The sequence below is a fragment of the Aotus nancymaae genome, unplaced genomic scaffold (assembly GCF_030222135.1).
Source record: "Aotus nancymaae isolate 86718 unplaced genomic scaffold, 86718_ANA_hifiasm-v0.15.2.pri h1tg000076l, whole genome shotgun sequence".
Lineage (NCBI taxonomy): Eukaryota > Metazoa > Chordata > Mammalia > Primates > Aotidae > Aotus > Aotus nancymaae.
In genome coordinates, this window is record NW_026988491.1 from 25,277,511 (window position 1) to 25,294,935 (window position 17,425).

Below are 17,425 nucleotides of genomic sequence, written 5' to 3' on the forward strand. Positions count from 1 at the left end.
GCGGGTTTTTGGCTGCAGCGTTTTCAGAGATTCCTACTGGTGCTGGGACCTGGCCCTGCCTGAGGAACATTTGCATTTAACCTTGCACGTATGATTATATCACTTTCTGAATTATATTTGTGTGTGTAAATATGTATACACTTACAGAGTACATATATGTTACTCTCAAATTAAAAAAATACAATGGCAATTATTTGAAAGTTTCAGATTTTATAACCTTCCTGGCCTCCGGTCTTCTAGCGGGAAGCCTGAGCTTTAGAAAAGGTGGCAATGGGAGGTGGGGGCGGGCGGCGGGGCAGATCAGGACCGCACACAGGGCTGCGGGGCCGGAGACAGAGACTAAGCCGGTTGGGCGCCGTGGAGGGGCTGCGTCGTGTGCTGGCACGCTGGAAGCACTTCCATATCAAAGTGAGTCTGGCGGATGAGTCACAGCTGGCGCCGCTGACCATACAGCCGCAGGAAAAGCTCTGCTACCTAAGCGCCCAGCCGGTGGCCTGAGCAGTAGCTCCCGGGAGCGCGCCTTCTACTACCATGCGGAGGCTGGACAACCACTCGACCGTGTGCCCGCGCCTGCAGGAAGGCTGATGCTACTGCTGATCAGTGACCCAAGGTAGTCTGGGTTGGAGGAGGGAGAGCTGTGAGCCGGGGATCTGGGTGCTGGCTAAAGAAACAGGAGGGGATAGGGCTCACTTTTGGAAGGTACCTCTCCCGCCTCCCGGGGGCCTAGACGTCACTACAGGGTTTCGGGGCCCAGGTGGACGGGGGAACACTGGCCTGCCTGGCGGACGCACACTGCTTCCGACACTGCTGCTGGAGCCCCAGCCCCTGACACTGACCTAGAGCATTGCTGCTCCTGCCCAGCCTATCAGGAGGGAGCCTTGAGCCTTCCAGCTCTACTACTGTGTGACTTACAGGCTGTTGCTCCCCTCTTGGGACCCCGGGAGTCCTGTCTTCAGTGGGAAGCAGTACGCCACTTTGGAAGGCTCCCATGGGCAGCCAGAAAGCATCACATACAGAGGGGACGGGAAAGGAACTCTGGGGCACCTTTTCTTTTGCCCAGGACATTGTCCCATCCACACTTTTGTCCAAGCCGTGTCCCCTGCCTGGAGCACTTTTCAATCTCCTCTCTGCAGCTTCAATTCACCTGGGATTGCAGCTTCGTTCAGGAAGTCTTCTCATTTTTTTTTCCCCCAGGTTGAAAGCACTTAGCCTTCTTTGAGGCCTTCACAAGGCCTTTGAGCAATGAACAGCCCTGGCTGGGAGTGCAGCCCATCCTGCCCAAACTCTCAAATGACTAAGGGTGGCGATACGGTCATCCCAGCGCCTTCTCGGCTCACCAACTGTGCCCCATCTCCACCTCCAAATACCTTCACAGGAGGCACTTGTGCTCATCCCCTGGGCGGTTTTCTCCTTCCCCTTAAATCCTGATGCCTCACCGCTTGCATGGGATCTTGGGGCTTTGGGAAAAGGAGTCTAAAGGGCTCTGGCAAAGCGGACGCGGATCTGGGAGTGGGGAACTGTGCAGAGGTGTGGGAGGTCATCACAGGGCCTTGTGGGGGATGTGTTGTGGGAATTCCAGGTGGAGACTTTCAGGGCACTACGCAGGGTCTCTAAGCACTAAGATTACAGGTGTGAACCACCACATACAGTCTAAGAACTGCTTTTAGTGTTTTCTGTATAATGTATGTCTGCTGGCAACAAATTGCATCAGTTTTTACTTATCTGAAATGTCTTTATTTTTCGTTAATTTCTAAAAGATACTGTTTTGGGCATAAGATTCTGGTGAATAGTTTTTTCCTTTGTACATTGGACAAAGAAGTTATAAGGGGAGTGGAAAGTTTTCAAGAGGACAAGCAAATCAAGACCTAAGAATACTGACTGGATTAGGCAACAAGGTCATAGTAATGATGGCTGGTGATAGATTGGAGTAGGTTAGAGATACCATAAATTATTACAATTAAAGACAGTAGAAGCAATGAGATACTATCCTACAACAGTCAGAAGGTCTATTATTAAAATGCCAAAATCTAACAGATGTTGGTGAGGTTGTGGAGAAAAAGGAATGCTTACATACTGCTGATGAGAATGTAAATTAGTTCAGCCACTATTGAAAGCAGTTTGAAGATGTTCCAAAAAACTTAAAACAGAACTACTATCTGACCCAGCAATCTCATTACTGGGTATACATTCAAAGAAAATTAAATTATTCTACCAAAAAGGAACATGCACTGACATGTTCATTGCAATTGCAATTCACAGTAGCAAATTCTCTCATCACTTTTCACGTTTATTTTGATTTCTGACTCTGTAGACTGTGGGTGTTTTGATTTTACTTTTCTAAGTTATCTCTCTTGCTCACTTTTAGATTTCTTCTTTCTCTTGCTGTTAGGAAGTTTGAATGTTATTTCTATTAAGTATTGTTTTATCTTTTTTTGATACACTGCGATTTTGAATTCAAGGGCTTATGTTTAGTTTGAACTTAGATATTTGTAAATTACCATTAATATTGTTACTTATATTTTTTATTGTAGTGAAAGAAATAGGCATTATTTACTCCTCCTTATAGTTTTCACCTAGTTAAAACTATATTTATATTTTACAAAATTTTGTCCCTTTTTATAGTAGTTGGCTGTATTTATTACACTCAATATTCCAGTTCATTAGTTTTCTTATTTCAATTTATAGGTTAACTCACACACTGCGTATTAACTTGATATTCTTTTTTGCTGTTGTTCAAATATGCTTTTAACTTGAGACAGTCTCACTGTTGTTACCCAGGCTGGAGTGCAGTGACATGATATTGGCTCACTGCAACCCCCACCTCCCAGGCTCAAGGAATCCTCCCACCTCACCCTCTCAAGTTGCTGGAACTACAGGTACATACCACCATGCCTGGCTAATTTTCACAATTTTTGTAGAGATGTGGCCCAGGGTATTCTCAAACTCCTGAGCTAAAGCGATTCACCTTCCTCAGCCTTCCAAAGTGCTGGAATTATGGGCATGAACCACTACACCTGGCCTTAAATTTTATAGCTTCTTGTTCTTTTCACAAAAATAATATTAATTTTGTAATGTATTTATGTAAACATTTTAAACATAATTTCAATAAGAAAAGCTATTGAATTTTTTTTTCCCGCATACTTCCTCATTTCTTTTTGTCCAGTTTCTAATTTGGTTCTCACTTTTGGAAAATATTACATTTTGGATTTTTATGGTTCTGTTATTTTTGTGTTTATTTTATTTTCCCTGGGAGCAAGATAAACAACCACATAGATTTGATATCCTTGTGAACAGTCACTATTCGAATTAGGCACATGCTTCTTAGGTCTACTACTCCTCTGGATTGTTCTCTTGATTTACTTCTGTTCCGTGAGGTTCATGTATTTTCCTTTAACTCTGTTTTGCACTTTAAGCATTTTTATAACTTCTTGAGAATTTTTAATTGTCTACATTAAAATATTTAAGAATATGTAGCATTTTTTCTAAAGTTGCAAATATCCACAGCACTTTATGAGATATCCCAAGCTTCTTCACCCAGAATATGCATCTCTCTCAAATATGCCATGTGGTAATAGTAACTGTAAAGGTTAATTTATTTGATACTTAAAAGTTTATCTTGGCCGGGCATGGTGGCTCACACCTGTAATCCCAGAATTTTGGAAGGCCGAGGCGGGCAGATCATGAGGTCAAGAGATCGAGACCATCCTGGCCAACATGGTGAAAACCCTGTATCTACTAATAAATACAAAAATTAGCTGGGCGTGGTGGTGTGCACCTGTAGTCCCAGCTACTTGGGAGGCTGAGGCAGGAGAATTGCTTGAACCCAGGAGGTGGAGATTGCAGTGAGCTGAGGTTGTGCCATTACACTCCAGCCTGGCGCCTGGTGATGGAATGAGACTCTGTCTCAAAAAAATAAATAAATAAAAATAAAACGTTTATCTTATGTTTTACATGTATTTCTGAAAATATAACTTACTGCAGTGAACTAAGTTGAACTGAATACAGCAAAAATTACTGTTTTGTTGTTGTTGTTGTTTGTTTTTTTAAAAAAAGTTAAGTTATCATGGATAGAAATATTCACCTGAATTCAGGTCTTTTCTCTCCAGTAGCCATGATACCTTTGTAGCATATTATTGAATTTTTTTTTTTTAATCTGCCATGTTGACTTCAGAGCCTGACTTTATAAAAATAATTTGTGGCTGGGCACAGTGGCTCACACCTTTAATCCCAGCACTTTGGGAGTCCGAGGTGGGCAGATCACGAGATCAAGAGATTGAGACCAGCCTGGCCAACATGGTGAAACTACATCTCTAATAAAAACACAAAATTAGCTGGGTGCAATGGTGGGCACCTATAGTCCCTGTGGTGGCTGCCTGTAGTCCCAGCTACTGGAGGCTGAGGGAGGATAATCGCTTGAACCCAGGAGGCAGAGGTTGCAGTGAGCTGAGATTGCACCACTGCAGCCTGGCCACAGAGTGAGACTTGGTCTCAAATAATAATAATAATAATTTGCTTGCATTTTCTATTTTATAAATTAATTAAAAGAGACAAATATAATTCGTATGTGGCTAGATATTTCTAGTGTCATTTCAGTTGCCTAGAAAATACAACCTTTTGGATTTCTACTTATAAAGTCAATGACATTGTTAAAATTAAAATCTTAGCATTTATTATTTCCCCTCTGGTATTGGAATATAATCTATATCTTCTGTTTCCTAATGAAGAATGCTATCCATCTGTCTCTGTGCCTAGTTAGCCAAACTTTCTAATAATGTTATGTAACATTTGTATGTTCATTTAGTTACTGTATCTTAATGTTACCTAATATTATTGTAAATGCGTTAATCTATCTTTTTTATGTATTTCTGTTTTATACATGTTGAACCCTTAGGTATTGTTTATGTGTGTGAATTACTTAGAATAATCCCTAATACTTTGTAGAGGGTACTAAGTACTAACTTCTCTGATTCATTAAATTTCTACTTGTTCATATCATGTTTCATTTAGCAAATTATTTTTTGTTTGTTCTTACTAAATTTTTATTTTCTATTCTATCTATATGTAAAAGATGAGATAGGCTAATGTGCCATGTAGATAAAATTTAATCTCAAGTGACATGCTTAATGGTTTTCTTTTAGAGAGATAGCTTTTCTGACTCAGGCAATAAATGCAAGTGATAAGTACAGCAGTTATAGTCATTTTCTCAATTCTAAAACGCGTGAAGCTTTGGATAATTTATTGATTTTCCCAAAGCTTTATTTTCCTGTGTTAATCTTTCTGAATCTTTCATTGCAACTGCCTAGAAAATCTAGAAACATAGAATATTACAAATCAAAATAAATACCTTGACAGGCTCAAAATAACAAAGGAAACTCAAGACAAATAGAATATGTAAGTAGACCTATATAACACAATATTTATTATTATTATTATTATTATCTTTGAGATGGAGTTTTGCTTTTGTTGCCCAGGCTGGAAAGCAATGGTGTGATTTCGGCTCACCACACCTCAACCTCCCGGGTCCAAGCAATTCTTCTGCCTCAGTCTCCGGAGTAGCTGGGATTAAAGGCGTGCACTACCATGCCCGGCTAATTTTGTATTTTTAGTAGAGACGGGTTTTCTCCATGTTGGCTAGGCTGATCTCAAACTCCCGACCTCAGGTGATCCACTCACCTCAGCCTGTTAAAGTGCTGAGATTACAGGCGTGAGCCAATGCACCCAGCCCCCGACATTAATTTAAAAAATATTTTTACAAAAGAAAAAACAAACGCTGAAAATGAAAATACTGAATGGTAAATTCTGCCAAACACTTTATGGAAAATTAATACCAATTTTTCACAAGCCTTCCCCAAACATAAAAAAGAAGCAAATCATGCCAGGTGATGACCCATGCCTGTAATCCCAGCACTTTGGTAGGCTGAGATGGGCAGGTCACTTGAGGCCAGGGATTCAAGATCAGCCTGATCAGCATTGTGAAAACTCATCTCTACTAAAAATACAAAAATTAGCTGGGCATGGCGGTGCATGACTGTAATTCTAGGTGCTCAAGAGGCTGAGGAGGGAGACTTGCTTGACCTGGGAGGTGGAGGTTGCAGTGAGCCAAGATCACACGAGTGCATTATAGTCTTGGTGACAGAGCAAGATTCTGTTAACAAACAAACAAAAAACAAAACAAAAGAAAAAAAAATAACAGATTTTTGATCACTTTATTAGGCCATTGTTATTATTTTATTTTATTTTATTTTATTTTTTTTGAGGCGGAGTTTCGCTCTTGATACCCAGGCTGGAGTGCAATGGCGCGATCTCGGCTCACCGCCATTGTTATTATTAATTTTTTTATTTTTATTTTTTATTTTTTGAGACAAAGTTTCTCTCTTTTTGCCCAGGCTGGAGTGCAATGGCACAACCTCTGCTTTCCAGGTTCAATGATTCTCCTACCTCAGCCTCCAGAGTAGCTGGGATTACAGGCATGTGTCACCATGCCCGGATAATTTTGTATTTATAGTAGACAAGGGGTATCTCCATATTGTTCAGACTGGTGTCGAACACCTGACCTCAGGTGATTCACCCACTTTACCCTCCCAAAGTATTGGAATTACAGGCCTGAGCCACTGTGCCCTCCAGGAAATTCTTTTTCATGTATCCCTTGCAACTATCACAGTTTGAAATAGACCAAGGGAGAGGAGATGGAGGCCAGTATTATTATACCAAAATCAGAATAAGGCATCATATGCAAAGAATTATCTCAACAATTATCTCTGATGAATATTAAAAATGTACTAGCAAATTAAATCCAGCAATATACAACAATAATTATATACTACAACCAAAGAAACTATTTCACAAATGCCACGTTTACTTAATATTCAAAGATAAATCAATGCAATACACAATAGAATAAAGAATGCAAAACTGGGCTGGGCATGGTGGCTCACACCTGTAATCCAAACACTTTGGAGGTCAAGGTGGGCGGATCACGTGAGGTCTGGAGTTCAAGACCAGCCTGACCAACATGGTGAAACCCCATCTTAAAAAAAAAAAAAAAAAAGAATGCAAAACTATCTTTACATAGACATGGGGAAACTTGTAACGAATACAACATTCATGCATTATAAAACCGTTAGCAACTAAGAAACTTTCCAGAACTGCTCATGAGCACTTTTAGAGAAATCTACAGCTAATGTTATACTTAATATTGAAAGACTGGATGTTTATGTATAACTCTGCAAATGAGACAAGAATGTTCACTTTGACTACTTTATTCAACTCAAACTGGTAGTATTACCCAGAAAAATTATATAAAAAATAAATAAATAAAATATTTCTAATTGGAAAAAAAAGATAAACTCCTTGTTTATTGCAAATTTCATAAGCTTCTATATAAAAATCTGTAAGAAATTAACTAAAATCCAGTAGAACAAATAAATGAGTTCAGTGAGGTAGATAGATAAAAGATTAAAATACAAAATTAAATTGCATTTTCACATGCCAGCTGTATGTAATCTCAAAATTTAAAAATTCCACTCATATTATCAGAAGATAATACTTAGAAATAAAGTTAACAAAAAAAGTGCAAGTTTTTTACACTGAAAAAAATTAAAGTAATAAAAAAAGCCAAAAAAACAAATTAAAAATAACATTCAATGTTCAAAAATATAATGTTGATAATTTCTCATTGCTTCTCAAATTGACCTAGAAATTTAATGCAATTCCTCCAAATTCTGAACTGTAGTTTTATAAATATTGACCATCTCACATTAAATTTAAATGAAAATACAAAGGAAACAATAGCAAAAACAATATTGAAAAAACCTGTAATTTGATATTTTACACTTTTCAATAATAATTCTCACTACAAAGTTAAAGTATTCATGATAATTTACTAGTAGTATAAAGATATATTCATGTAATTCAATCACCTTGATTTGAAAGTCTGGCAATATGCTCATATTTATAGGAAAAAATATATATATACACATATATATGCTTTATCTATATATAACATATATATAACAATATATTGTTTTATATATGTTTTATATATATTTATAAAGCAATATATATAAAATATATATATATATATATATATTTTTTTTTTTTTTTTGAGAGGGAATCTTGCCCTGTCACCAGGCTGGAGTGCAGTGGTGCAATCTCAACTCACTGCAATCTCCAACTCCCTGATTCAAGCGATTCTCCTCCCTCAGGCTGTGGAGTATCTGGGATTACAGGCACACACCACCATGCCCAGCTAATTTCTTTGTATTTTTAGTAGAGATCAGCCTTTCACCGTGTTAGCCAGGATGGTCCCGATCTCCTGACCTTGTAAAGTGCTCACCTCAGCCTTTCAGAGTGTTGGGATTACAGGCGTGAGCCACCATGCCCGGCCCACAGATTCTTTTTTGCTTGTTTTTGTTTTGTCTTTTTTTATTCAGTCTCCCTAGAGACTGTCAAAAATTGCCAATGCCGACTGTATTGCATGTCATCATGGTGCGGTATTGGGAAAAGTTTTCAATTAGCAATAATCGCATCTCGGATAAACCTCATTGGCTACGATACTGCCATTGTGCAAAGATCACAGATTCTTTTCAAAGCAAGTGTTGTTAGAATTTACATATCAGTCCAGTTTCACGTATAGATGCCTCTAACCATTCAATGACGTTGCTACCTTGTAAGATAAGTCAGTATTGCAGTAACACTCCCAGAAAATAGTTTGACTAATTTTTGGAGATTTTCTGGGAAAAAATACGGTTTAACTTTGCATAGACTCAGGCAGAGAATATGGCATTATGGTCTACATGTACAGGGAGATTTTGGCCTGTGTGTCTGGAAAGCAGGCTCATCTACTCACCAGGCTTCATCTAGGGCACCTGGAATAGTCCTGTCAGAATTTGTATTCTTGCCCTGAGAACATTTCTGTGCTTGTGCTATGACTAAACACTGATTTGGTCATATGTGAAGTGTGATTTGCTTAACGTGACCTGCTTCTCTGAATTTATTTACAGAAAGTCAAAGTGATGATGAGGAAGAGGAGGAAAAAAGGCCAGTGACCCCGAGGTAATGCTGTGGAGTTGTGGGCTGTTAGTTCAATAGTGACACCTGGAGACTGTAGATCCAGGGAAAATGAGGAAGTGATGACTAGAACTCTTTCTTCCACTCACCCAGCTACAAATTGTCCTTATTGACAATGTTGTGGGTGATTTGTGACACTTGTATGGATTTAATTTCTTAGTCCTCCCAAAATAGGAACCTGCAATCAGATGAGCCAGGTGAACTCAGCAAACAGGGATTTCCTGGTTTCGCCTGTTCTCCCCCATGTGTTTAAACCCAGGAGGCATAGACTCCTGGGTTTTTTTTTTTTTTTTTTTTTTTTTTTTGCTGGTATCCACTGCGGTTTGATTTATCAGAGTAACTGCGGGAAGGCTCTCTCTGCTGCCCTGGCCAGGGGATGGCAGAGCAGTCAGGGAGGAACAGCATGGTCCCCTCTAGTAGCACACAGGTGACTCTGATGTCTCAGTGCAGCATTGCCATGTCCCCAGCAGGATACACCGAGCAGCTTCCACAGGGAGGAGCATGGTGGAGAAAGCCCACACAGGCCCTAGGCCCGGCAAGATCCAGGCAGATGCTCTGTCTTCCTCTCACACACTGTTCCCTCCAGATGCACTCCTCTCAAACAGGGCTGGCCACCTGGCCTGCTGGCTCTTTTCATATGGTCCACACACTAAGAATGGTTTTCACATTTTTAAATAGCTGATACACGTGATACACGTGGAATGCATTCGCTGCTTTGCCCCAGAGTAACACTGAGAGGATCCAGGCGTTGATCAGCGCCCGGTTTGATATTTCAAAATCTGACAAACTCTGGTCTTCGGATGTTTGACTCAAATCTCCAGGCACCGGTCCCCGGAGATCGATGAGCTCCTGTCTCATCTGGGACACGAGGGCTTCCTTGGCCACCAGGGCCCTGTGCAGGCGCTCGTTGAATTCAGTCAGCTCGCCATGCATCTCCGCCACCTCGATGTGCTTTCTTTCATAGGAGCTTGCAAGTTCTTCAGCAACTTCTCCTGGCTTCTGTTCAGTGACTGTAACTTCTCCATCAACACTCCAAAGATTTGGCACAACTTCAGCTGTTTGACCTTCTCTTTTCAGCATCTGGACAGCTCCTACTGGGCAGCGCTCACCAAATAAGCTAATACTGAGCTGACCAATATGCAGTCTCCGTAAGAGTGGAGAAAACGCCATTTTATTAAGTTCCCCCAGACAAAGGCGGTAACCACTTACGGCTGGTTAACCTTTTTTTTTTTTTTTTTTTTTTTTTTTAAGGCCAGCTGATTCTTTATTGCTTTGGGAGCAGGGGGCTCAGGAGCTCTTGGTGGGGCGGGTCCGCTTCCTCTTCACCATCACAGGCTTCTGGCTGCGCAGGATGGCGCTGGCCCTGCGGATAGCTGCCATGTGCAGGTCGGACTGGTACTTGCATATCGTGTGTCTGATGATGCTGCTGAGCGTGGCGCGAGCATTCTTGTTGATGGTGGTCCGCACGTAAGAGGTGGCAGGCTTCCGCTGGCCGGATCTCCGCTTCATGACCACCACGACACCTTTGCCGTCGGCCGCCGGCTCCACGCCCACAGTCTTGCGGTGAATCAGCCCGTTGTAGCGGAAGGAGTTGCGGGCCTTCAAGTTACTGGGCTCGGTGCTGTAGGTCTGCTTGTTCCTCTTGATGAGGAAACTGGAGCAGTTGCGCACGACCATCTATTGCAGATGCGCAGACATGGCGGCGGCTCCTCTCGCGGCGGCGATCTTTTTTTTTTTTTTTTTTTTTTTGAGTGGGTAAAAAAGCAGTTTATTATGAAATAAACACACACAGTTCTGTTCTGTCGTCTTCCCAGCAGCTTGGGACTGAACAGCAGGGGCCTCTCCCGTGCCCACCACCGTTAGGAACGTGCGTCCGGGGCCCTGAGCCAGGTCTCAGGTTTTCCCCACGACCTGTATCTCCGTCACCAGGCAGTCCCCCAGGCCGGCTCTGCCCGCCTCCCAGATCACCAGCCTGTGATTTCGGAAGCCGTCACCCATGGGGTCTTTCATGTGAGGGATGCGGGGAAACAGTCTCTCCATCACGAGGTACCTTTTGCAGAGCAGGACAGCACAGAACAAGGCCAGCAGCGTCCCCAGCGCGATGAGCAGTGACATCCGCCAGGCTTGGGTGTGCGGGCCCTCCTCCTGATTGCACTCTAAGCGCTGGGGGCTGCTCCAGGCTCTCCATAATTTATCGTAGATTTCCTGGGCTCTTATTTTTACTGTGTATGTTCCAGGATTGAGCAGCTGGAAGGAGGTTATGCCTTTGACCTGTTCTGTGATTGCAGGCTGCTTTTTTTTTTTTTTTTTTTTTTTGCTCTTGAAAATATTTTTATTGGTTCTGAGATAATAGGGCTGAGGCGAGCTGGGATGGGCGCAGAGCGAAGGAGGGAGGCTTTGCCCTGGGGCGGACATGCTGTGTGGGGTCTGCTGGCAGGCTCCCTGGCCCACCCAGCCAGAAGCAGCTGGGCACATGGCACTTGGCACCTGGCATGACCTCTGCCGGCTTGGCACGGTGGCCTCCTCGTCGGTGGGCGCCCCCGCATTCCAGTTGCAGGAGTTAGTCTTTCACAGTGCGGAGGGGTGGGGGTCCGGGATGGGCGCCTCCCCGGGGTGCAGGCAGGCCCCATCCGCCAGTACATCCTGGGCTCTTGCCGGCTATGGTGGGTGAGGCCAGCTCTGACTCCTCTTTGCCCCGCCTTGGGAGCTTGGCAGTCCTGGAGGGGCCCTCACGGCCTTAACGGGACATCATCCGTTGATAGTAGATATCAGCCAGTGTTGCCAACACTGTGTTTTTTATAATCCATAGTTTCCAGAGTGATTCATGATGATACACCTACTGTATACCAGGTTCGGAGTCTGTTTCTGGGATTACTATCTTTTTCCATTTTTCTGTTTGTTCCTATGCTAGAACTAACCTTGTTACTCTTATTTCTGAAAAAGTATCTTAATTATTTGTGAAAATTTTTTATTTCATGTAGTTTTTAGAATTAATAGAAAAGTTTCCTCCAGAGATCAACTGTGATATTTATTCGAATTGATTTAATCCAATTCAATAATTTATGGGAAATTGACAACTTTAGACTTTCAAGTCCATGAAACACATATATCCATGAAACACATATATACTCCATTTGTTTAGATTTTCTGTTGTTGTCTTCAATAGAGTTTGAAAGCTTTTCTCAATAAAAATCCAGTTGACTATTAAAATATATATATATTTTTTAATATGTATATATATTTATATATATATATATGCTTTCTGCCCATTTATTGTTAGCATATTTGCTAGGATTTGTGCAAGAGAAGAAATTCAAAAAATATACATATTATATCAAAATACTGGAAAAAGGAGGCCCTTAATACCCAAGATCTGGGTGTCTGAAATGCCTCAAGAGCTCTGTTCCCTTGAATGCTGCATGTAAAATTCAACACCACTTATGCGAGGCAGTTGAAGCCCCGTGTTGGTTCTTGTGCTGCAAGTCACGATGATAGTTTACAGGGAGCGTCTGGATGGCCTGCAGTGGCTCATCTGTGGCAAATGCACTGAGCACATGCTGCTCGTTTATGCTCTGTCCCCAGGGTAGTCACCCTCCACCCTGCATTTAGAAGGATAGTTTTTTTTCTCTTGAAGGAAAAATGCCTTTGCTTTCTATGACCACTCCATTCTGACTTCCATCAGCTCAGTTGGGAGACTTTGTTGTCTAATCTCTGTTGGTTTAATCTTCTGTCGTCCCTGTCCTGCCTGGCTCATTAGGAATCTGCAGGAGTCTGTGGAGGAAGAAGCCCCCCAGGAGTCCTGGGATGAAGGTTATTTGACTCTCTCAATTCCTTCTGGCACATCCGCTTTCCATGAGTCTTACAGGAGCAATTTGCACTCATTAGAGGAGCAGCAAGTCAACTTGGCTGTTTACATAGGCAGTGAGTACTCCATTCTGAAGTTGGTAAAGCTCCAGTTTGTGTCCCAGATAAAACCCCATAATCTCTGGGCCTTGCTCTGCTGGCTGGGCTGAGGGTTGTCATCACTGTGGGCTGAACCTATCCATCAGTATAGATTTCAATCACTCTGGATTCCAGTCTGAAGCTTGGGCATGGGGTGGGTCAGTGAGCTTTGCTCTCTCTCTCTAGTCTCAGACCATGCCTGTGGCACCCTGGACCGACTGTCAGGACATTGAAACCCAAGGCAGGTGTTGCAAACTCACACCAAGCTATGCAGCGCATGTCCACGAGTTGTCTGTCAATCTGAATTAAATGTCTCTTGCCAGCTACCAAGTTCCTCGTAAGTTTTGTTCCCAAGCGTGTCTGTGAGGTTCTTCCTGTTTGTACAAACTTGGGATAAAGGGATAATGGTCCACCAGAATAGGGACGTTTCACCATTGGTTCTAAGACAAAAACCAAGGAATCTCTATCATGATTGGCCTTGAGACCTCCCAAAGTCTATCTCTCACATTATCCTGTTCTCATGCTGAGGAGCCTGAGGTCCCTGTGCAGGGATTAGACAGTGGACTGTTATGGCTGTAGGGGAATGGCTTAATTTTGTCTGTCCCTATCTGAATTTATTGCAGAGACTAAAAAGGACCAAGAAGAGGAAGAAGACCAAGGCCCACTGTGCCCCAGGTAACTTTGAGCAATTGTAAACAGCTAATTTTGTGTTGACACCTGGAGAGGCCAGGTCCAGGGAAAAGAGTGGGCTGACAATATCGATACCATCTTTTCAACGAAGCCTGAATGATTCCTGCTAACATTGCTGTTGGTTTTCATTGCAGTAGATATTTAGGTTTCTGTTTCTTCATCCGCTTACCATCTACTAACTACTGTAGGTTGACCATACTTGTTTTTATGATCAGTGTACGCCGTGTGTCCTGAGGGTACTAACTCAGAGTGTCCTTTTACTCCCTCATCAGTATGTCACCTGTACAGTTCACTGAGCTTACTTTCTCTCTCCCTCTCTCTCTCTCTATCTTTCTCTTTCATTCTTTTTTTATGCTACTCTTGTCCATCCCAGCATAAGGCAATAATTTGTTACGTCATTAATGGATCTGTGTTTTTTTCTTTTCTAACCACTTCCTTGAGCTACCCATGGAATCTAGTTGGGGGTCCACGGTGTCTTATTTTCCCTGACTTATTCTTTGATTTTTCCTCCTTTTGTAGGCTTAGCATGGAGCTGGTGGAAGCAGAAGAGCCTGAAGTCTTCCAGTACTCACTGGATATATTGTATTCAACATATACGGCTTATCTTGAGTTTTATTACACATGCCAGGCTTACACATATGCCATTTTTTTATTTGCAGAAGAGCATGTTTGCTTGACTTTGGACATGGACAGTAGGTTTCTTACTATGATGGTGATAAGACTCCACCTGGTCTCCCGGATAGGGGTCATATTCCCACACTAAGACAACATGTCACATGGGACTCTGCCGGTGCAGAGTATGAACAATGCCATGTTCTTGCTGAAAATGCTTAGCCTGAGTTTCATAGCCTTAGGTAATCTCCAGACAACTTCAGAATGTAGACCAGTGAGCAGCACAACTGATCTGTCTCCTTCAGACAGCCCATGTCACCACAAATCACACAACTAAAAGGAGAAGAGACATTTTGGGTTGAAAAAGAGTAAAAAGATAATGTAGCTCCATTTCTTTAGTTCTTTTGAACCCGAAGTGTCTCCTCACCTTTTTGTTGTTGTCATGGATGGTGGTGACATGGGCTTGTTTGTAGAGGACAGGTCAGCTCTCTGGCTCAATGCTCTACACTCTGAAGTTGTCTGAAAATGTCCTCATGATTAAATTCACCCTAAGTGTTTTGCCAGGAACATTGCAGAGTCAATGCGTCACCCATCTGCAGGCAGAGAAAGTCCCGTGTGTCTACCACTGTGATCGTGATACCAGGACTGTTCCCCCATTTGTCTATCACCATGATCATGATACCAGATCTGCACCTTTTAGAGACACCTTATTTATACTGAAGTAATTGGAAAAATGGTTTTTAAAAGTATTAATATTCTGTATTCAGATGATCATCCCCTCAACATTTTATTATTCATTAATCATCCCTGGCTGTGTCAATTATTATATTTATATCTCTACACTGGAAATTTTCAATTTTTACTGTATCTTTGCTTTTGCTAGTTTCCGTTGTTGAAAAAAAAAATTCCCTGCCTGCATTTTAATTTTTGCCAAAGTTAATTTTAGTCTATACCATTAAATTTTTTTTGGCTTAAGATAAGACTGTCAGCACATAAGGCCACAGCAAAAGATAGATTTTCTAATTTTTAAGCCTTTGTTCATTTCTGGCTGTCAGGAGACATAGTTTACTTAGTTAACTGCTAATATCTATTTAAGTGAGCAGCCAGGGAAATGTCAATCAGACTAAGGATAGGCAAAGCCCAGGCCATTCTCTTTGAGTCTTTTAAACTATTTCAAAAGAGAGGAGAGTAAGTAGATTCCACGTATGTGGACAGGAAGGAGAATACACTAAAGACACAAACAACTATTTCCCAGAACAGAATAGAAAATTCGATTTAAATAAACATACACCATTAAAATTCACAAAATATTTTCTCATGAAATGTAATCTCTCTAAACTTAACCATTATATGCAAGTCAGTTCTTAGTTCTCAGTTCTTTTTTTTTTTTTTTCGCTTGGCAGGTTTCCTTTTATTGGTTCCGACAGTTTGTGGAAAGAAGACATGAGGCCGTCTAAAGGCCGGCAGGTTCACCCCATCCTCCAAACGCCGCCACCCTGAAGTAGTGATGGAAGCTGAGATTCCAGAGATGTCGCAGCCCTGAGCACAGTGACAGGTGGGGACAGGTGGGGGCACGAGGGGCAGGGGTCCCCGAGGTGTTGAGAGGCTGGTGAGGGCAGAGAAAAGTTACATCCTGGAGCTGACGCCCTTGTTAGCCCTATGTGCTTGGAGCACGCCGGCGCTTGTCCTTCTGGGCTCTGGTCACGCCCAAGCCTCCTGCCCTGGCCACCAGCAACGCCAGCCTCGATGCAGCAGAAGCTGGTCTTGTAGCCTGACCCGTCCCAGGGTGCTAGGATGGCTCAGTTGCTACCGTTGCTGTCGTCACTGTCCAAGTACGCGCCCAGCTGGCTCAGGGAGGACTCGCCGGGCGTCAGGAGCACAGGGTCGGCCTCCTTCCTGCTCTGCGGGGGTCCTGGGGCTGGGGCCGCCTGGGGCTGCCCGTTGCTGCGGTCGGGGTCAGCCTTTGCCTTCTTCACCACGACCAGCCCCGACATTGCCCAGGCTGCCAATGCTCTGCTCCCAGACCTCCACCTTCCTCTTGGGCTTTGGGGCCTCATCCAGGATGGCGGTGGGGTTGGGCCCAGGGGCCGGCTGGAGGGGCACAGGAGCAGCCTCATCCTCTGAGTCGGAGTCTTCCAGCAGTCTTCGTTTTCTGGATTCCTCCAACAGGGCCGCGGTCTCCCGCTCGTCCTCCTCCTGCTCCTGGTTTGTTAGGGAAAAAAAAGGGACTAAAGACTTTAAAGAGACTTTTCAAAATACTATTTAAAAATTTTAAAAGGTCAGTTTATAACAAGTAAATACCTAACATAAATAATGTACAGTGAAACTTGGGCATTTAGGATACCATGCCTCGCCCACCCCCTGCCCAATCAAAGTATGATCCAAAAAAAGCCAACAGCTGTATATTTACATTAACCCAAGACAACCCTGATATTTTGGTTATTTGTTGAGACTCATTGGTACTGACTGCCAAGTCTTCTGCTTTAAAGTATTGTGTATTAAAATGTTTAGACAGCATGTGTTTTAAAGCGATAAATGCAAAATGTTAAGTTTGAAATGGTTAACGTAAATTATTACTTTAGTTTCTGGGCACTTGCTGTGCTACAAGTAGGGGAAAAACCTACTTAAAATATGGCAAATGTGTGTTTTAAATTTACTATTAAGTGACGTACTTCATTTGACTTTTTGTTTAAGGAGCCATGGTACTTTTTTCTTGAGTTATTTGGATATGTTTTTTTCAGTGCCATCTGAAGATTTTGTAATTGAGTAGCAGTAAATATACAAATAACTACAGTTCATGAATAGCTGGTTGTGTAAAACTACTTAATAAAAAACTAGACTTTCAAAAAAAACAACACCTTGGTGTCCGCCGAGCCCGGACACCAAGGACCGGTGGCGCAGCATGACCGTGGTGTCGTAGCTGGAAGACCTGCACGGTGCCGACGAGGACGAGGACCTCTTTGATATCGAGGACGACATCATCTACACTCAGGACTTCACGGTGCCCGGACAGGTCCCAGAAGAGGAGGCCGGTCAGAACGGACAGAGCCGGGGCCTACCCAAAGCCGTGTGCATGAACGGCACGGAGACGGCGCAGCTGAGCACCAAATCC

The 17,425-nt window shown here is 42.7% G+C and overlaps 1 protein-coding gene, 1 non-coding gene and 1 pseudogene across 3 annotated transcripts; 1 reads left to right on the forward strand and 2 right to left on the reverse strand.

The window, feature by feature from the left end:
• Nucleotides 1-286: 286 nt before the first annotated feature.
• Nucleotides 287-15,849, forward strand: LOC105706691 (neuroblastoma breakpoint family member 15-like). Of its 2 annotated transcripts, XM_064368309.1 has the most exons (7): nt 287-610; nt 2,779-2,876; nt 9,003-9,054; nt 12,827-12,990; nt 13,635-13,686; nt 14,221-14,393; nt 15,717-15,849. In XM_064368309.1, the coding sequence occupies exons 1-7, from the start codon at nt 585-587 to the stop codon at nt 15,758-15,760; spliced, it is 609 nt and encodes a 202-aa protein (XP_064224379.1). In that variant the 5' UTR covers nt 287-584; the 3' UTR covers nt 15,761-15,849. The 2 variants fall into 2 exon arrangements, with proteins under 2 accessions (XP_064224379.1, XP_064224378.1); XM_064368308.1 differs by having other exon boundaries at nt 14,221-15,808.
• LOC135271347 (U4 spliceosomal RNA) lies at nt 8,433-8,573 on the reverse strand. The gene has a single exon (XR_010339450.1). It is a non-coding gene; the product is annotated as a U4 spliceosomal RNA (small nuclear RNA).
• Nucleotides 10,313-10,767, reverse strand: LOC135271287 (large ribosomal subunit protein eL28-like; annotated as a pseudogene).
• Nucleotides 15,850-17,425: the final 1,576 nt, after the last annotated feature.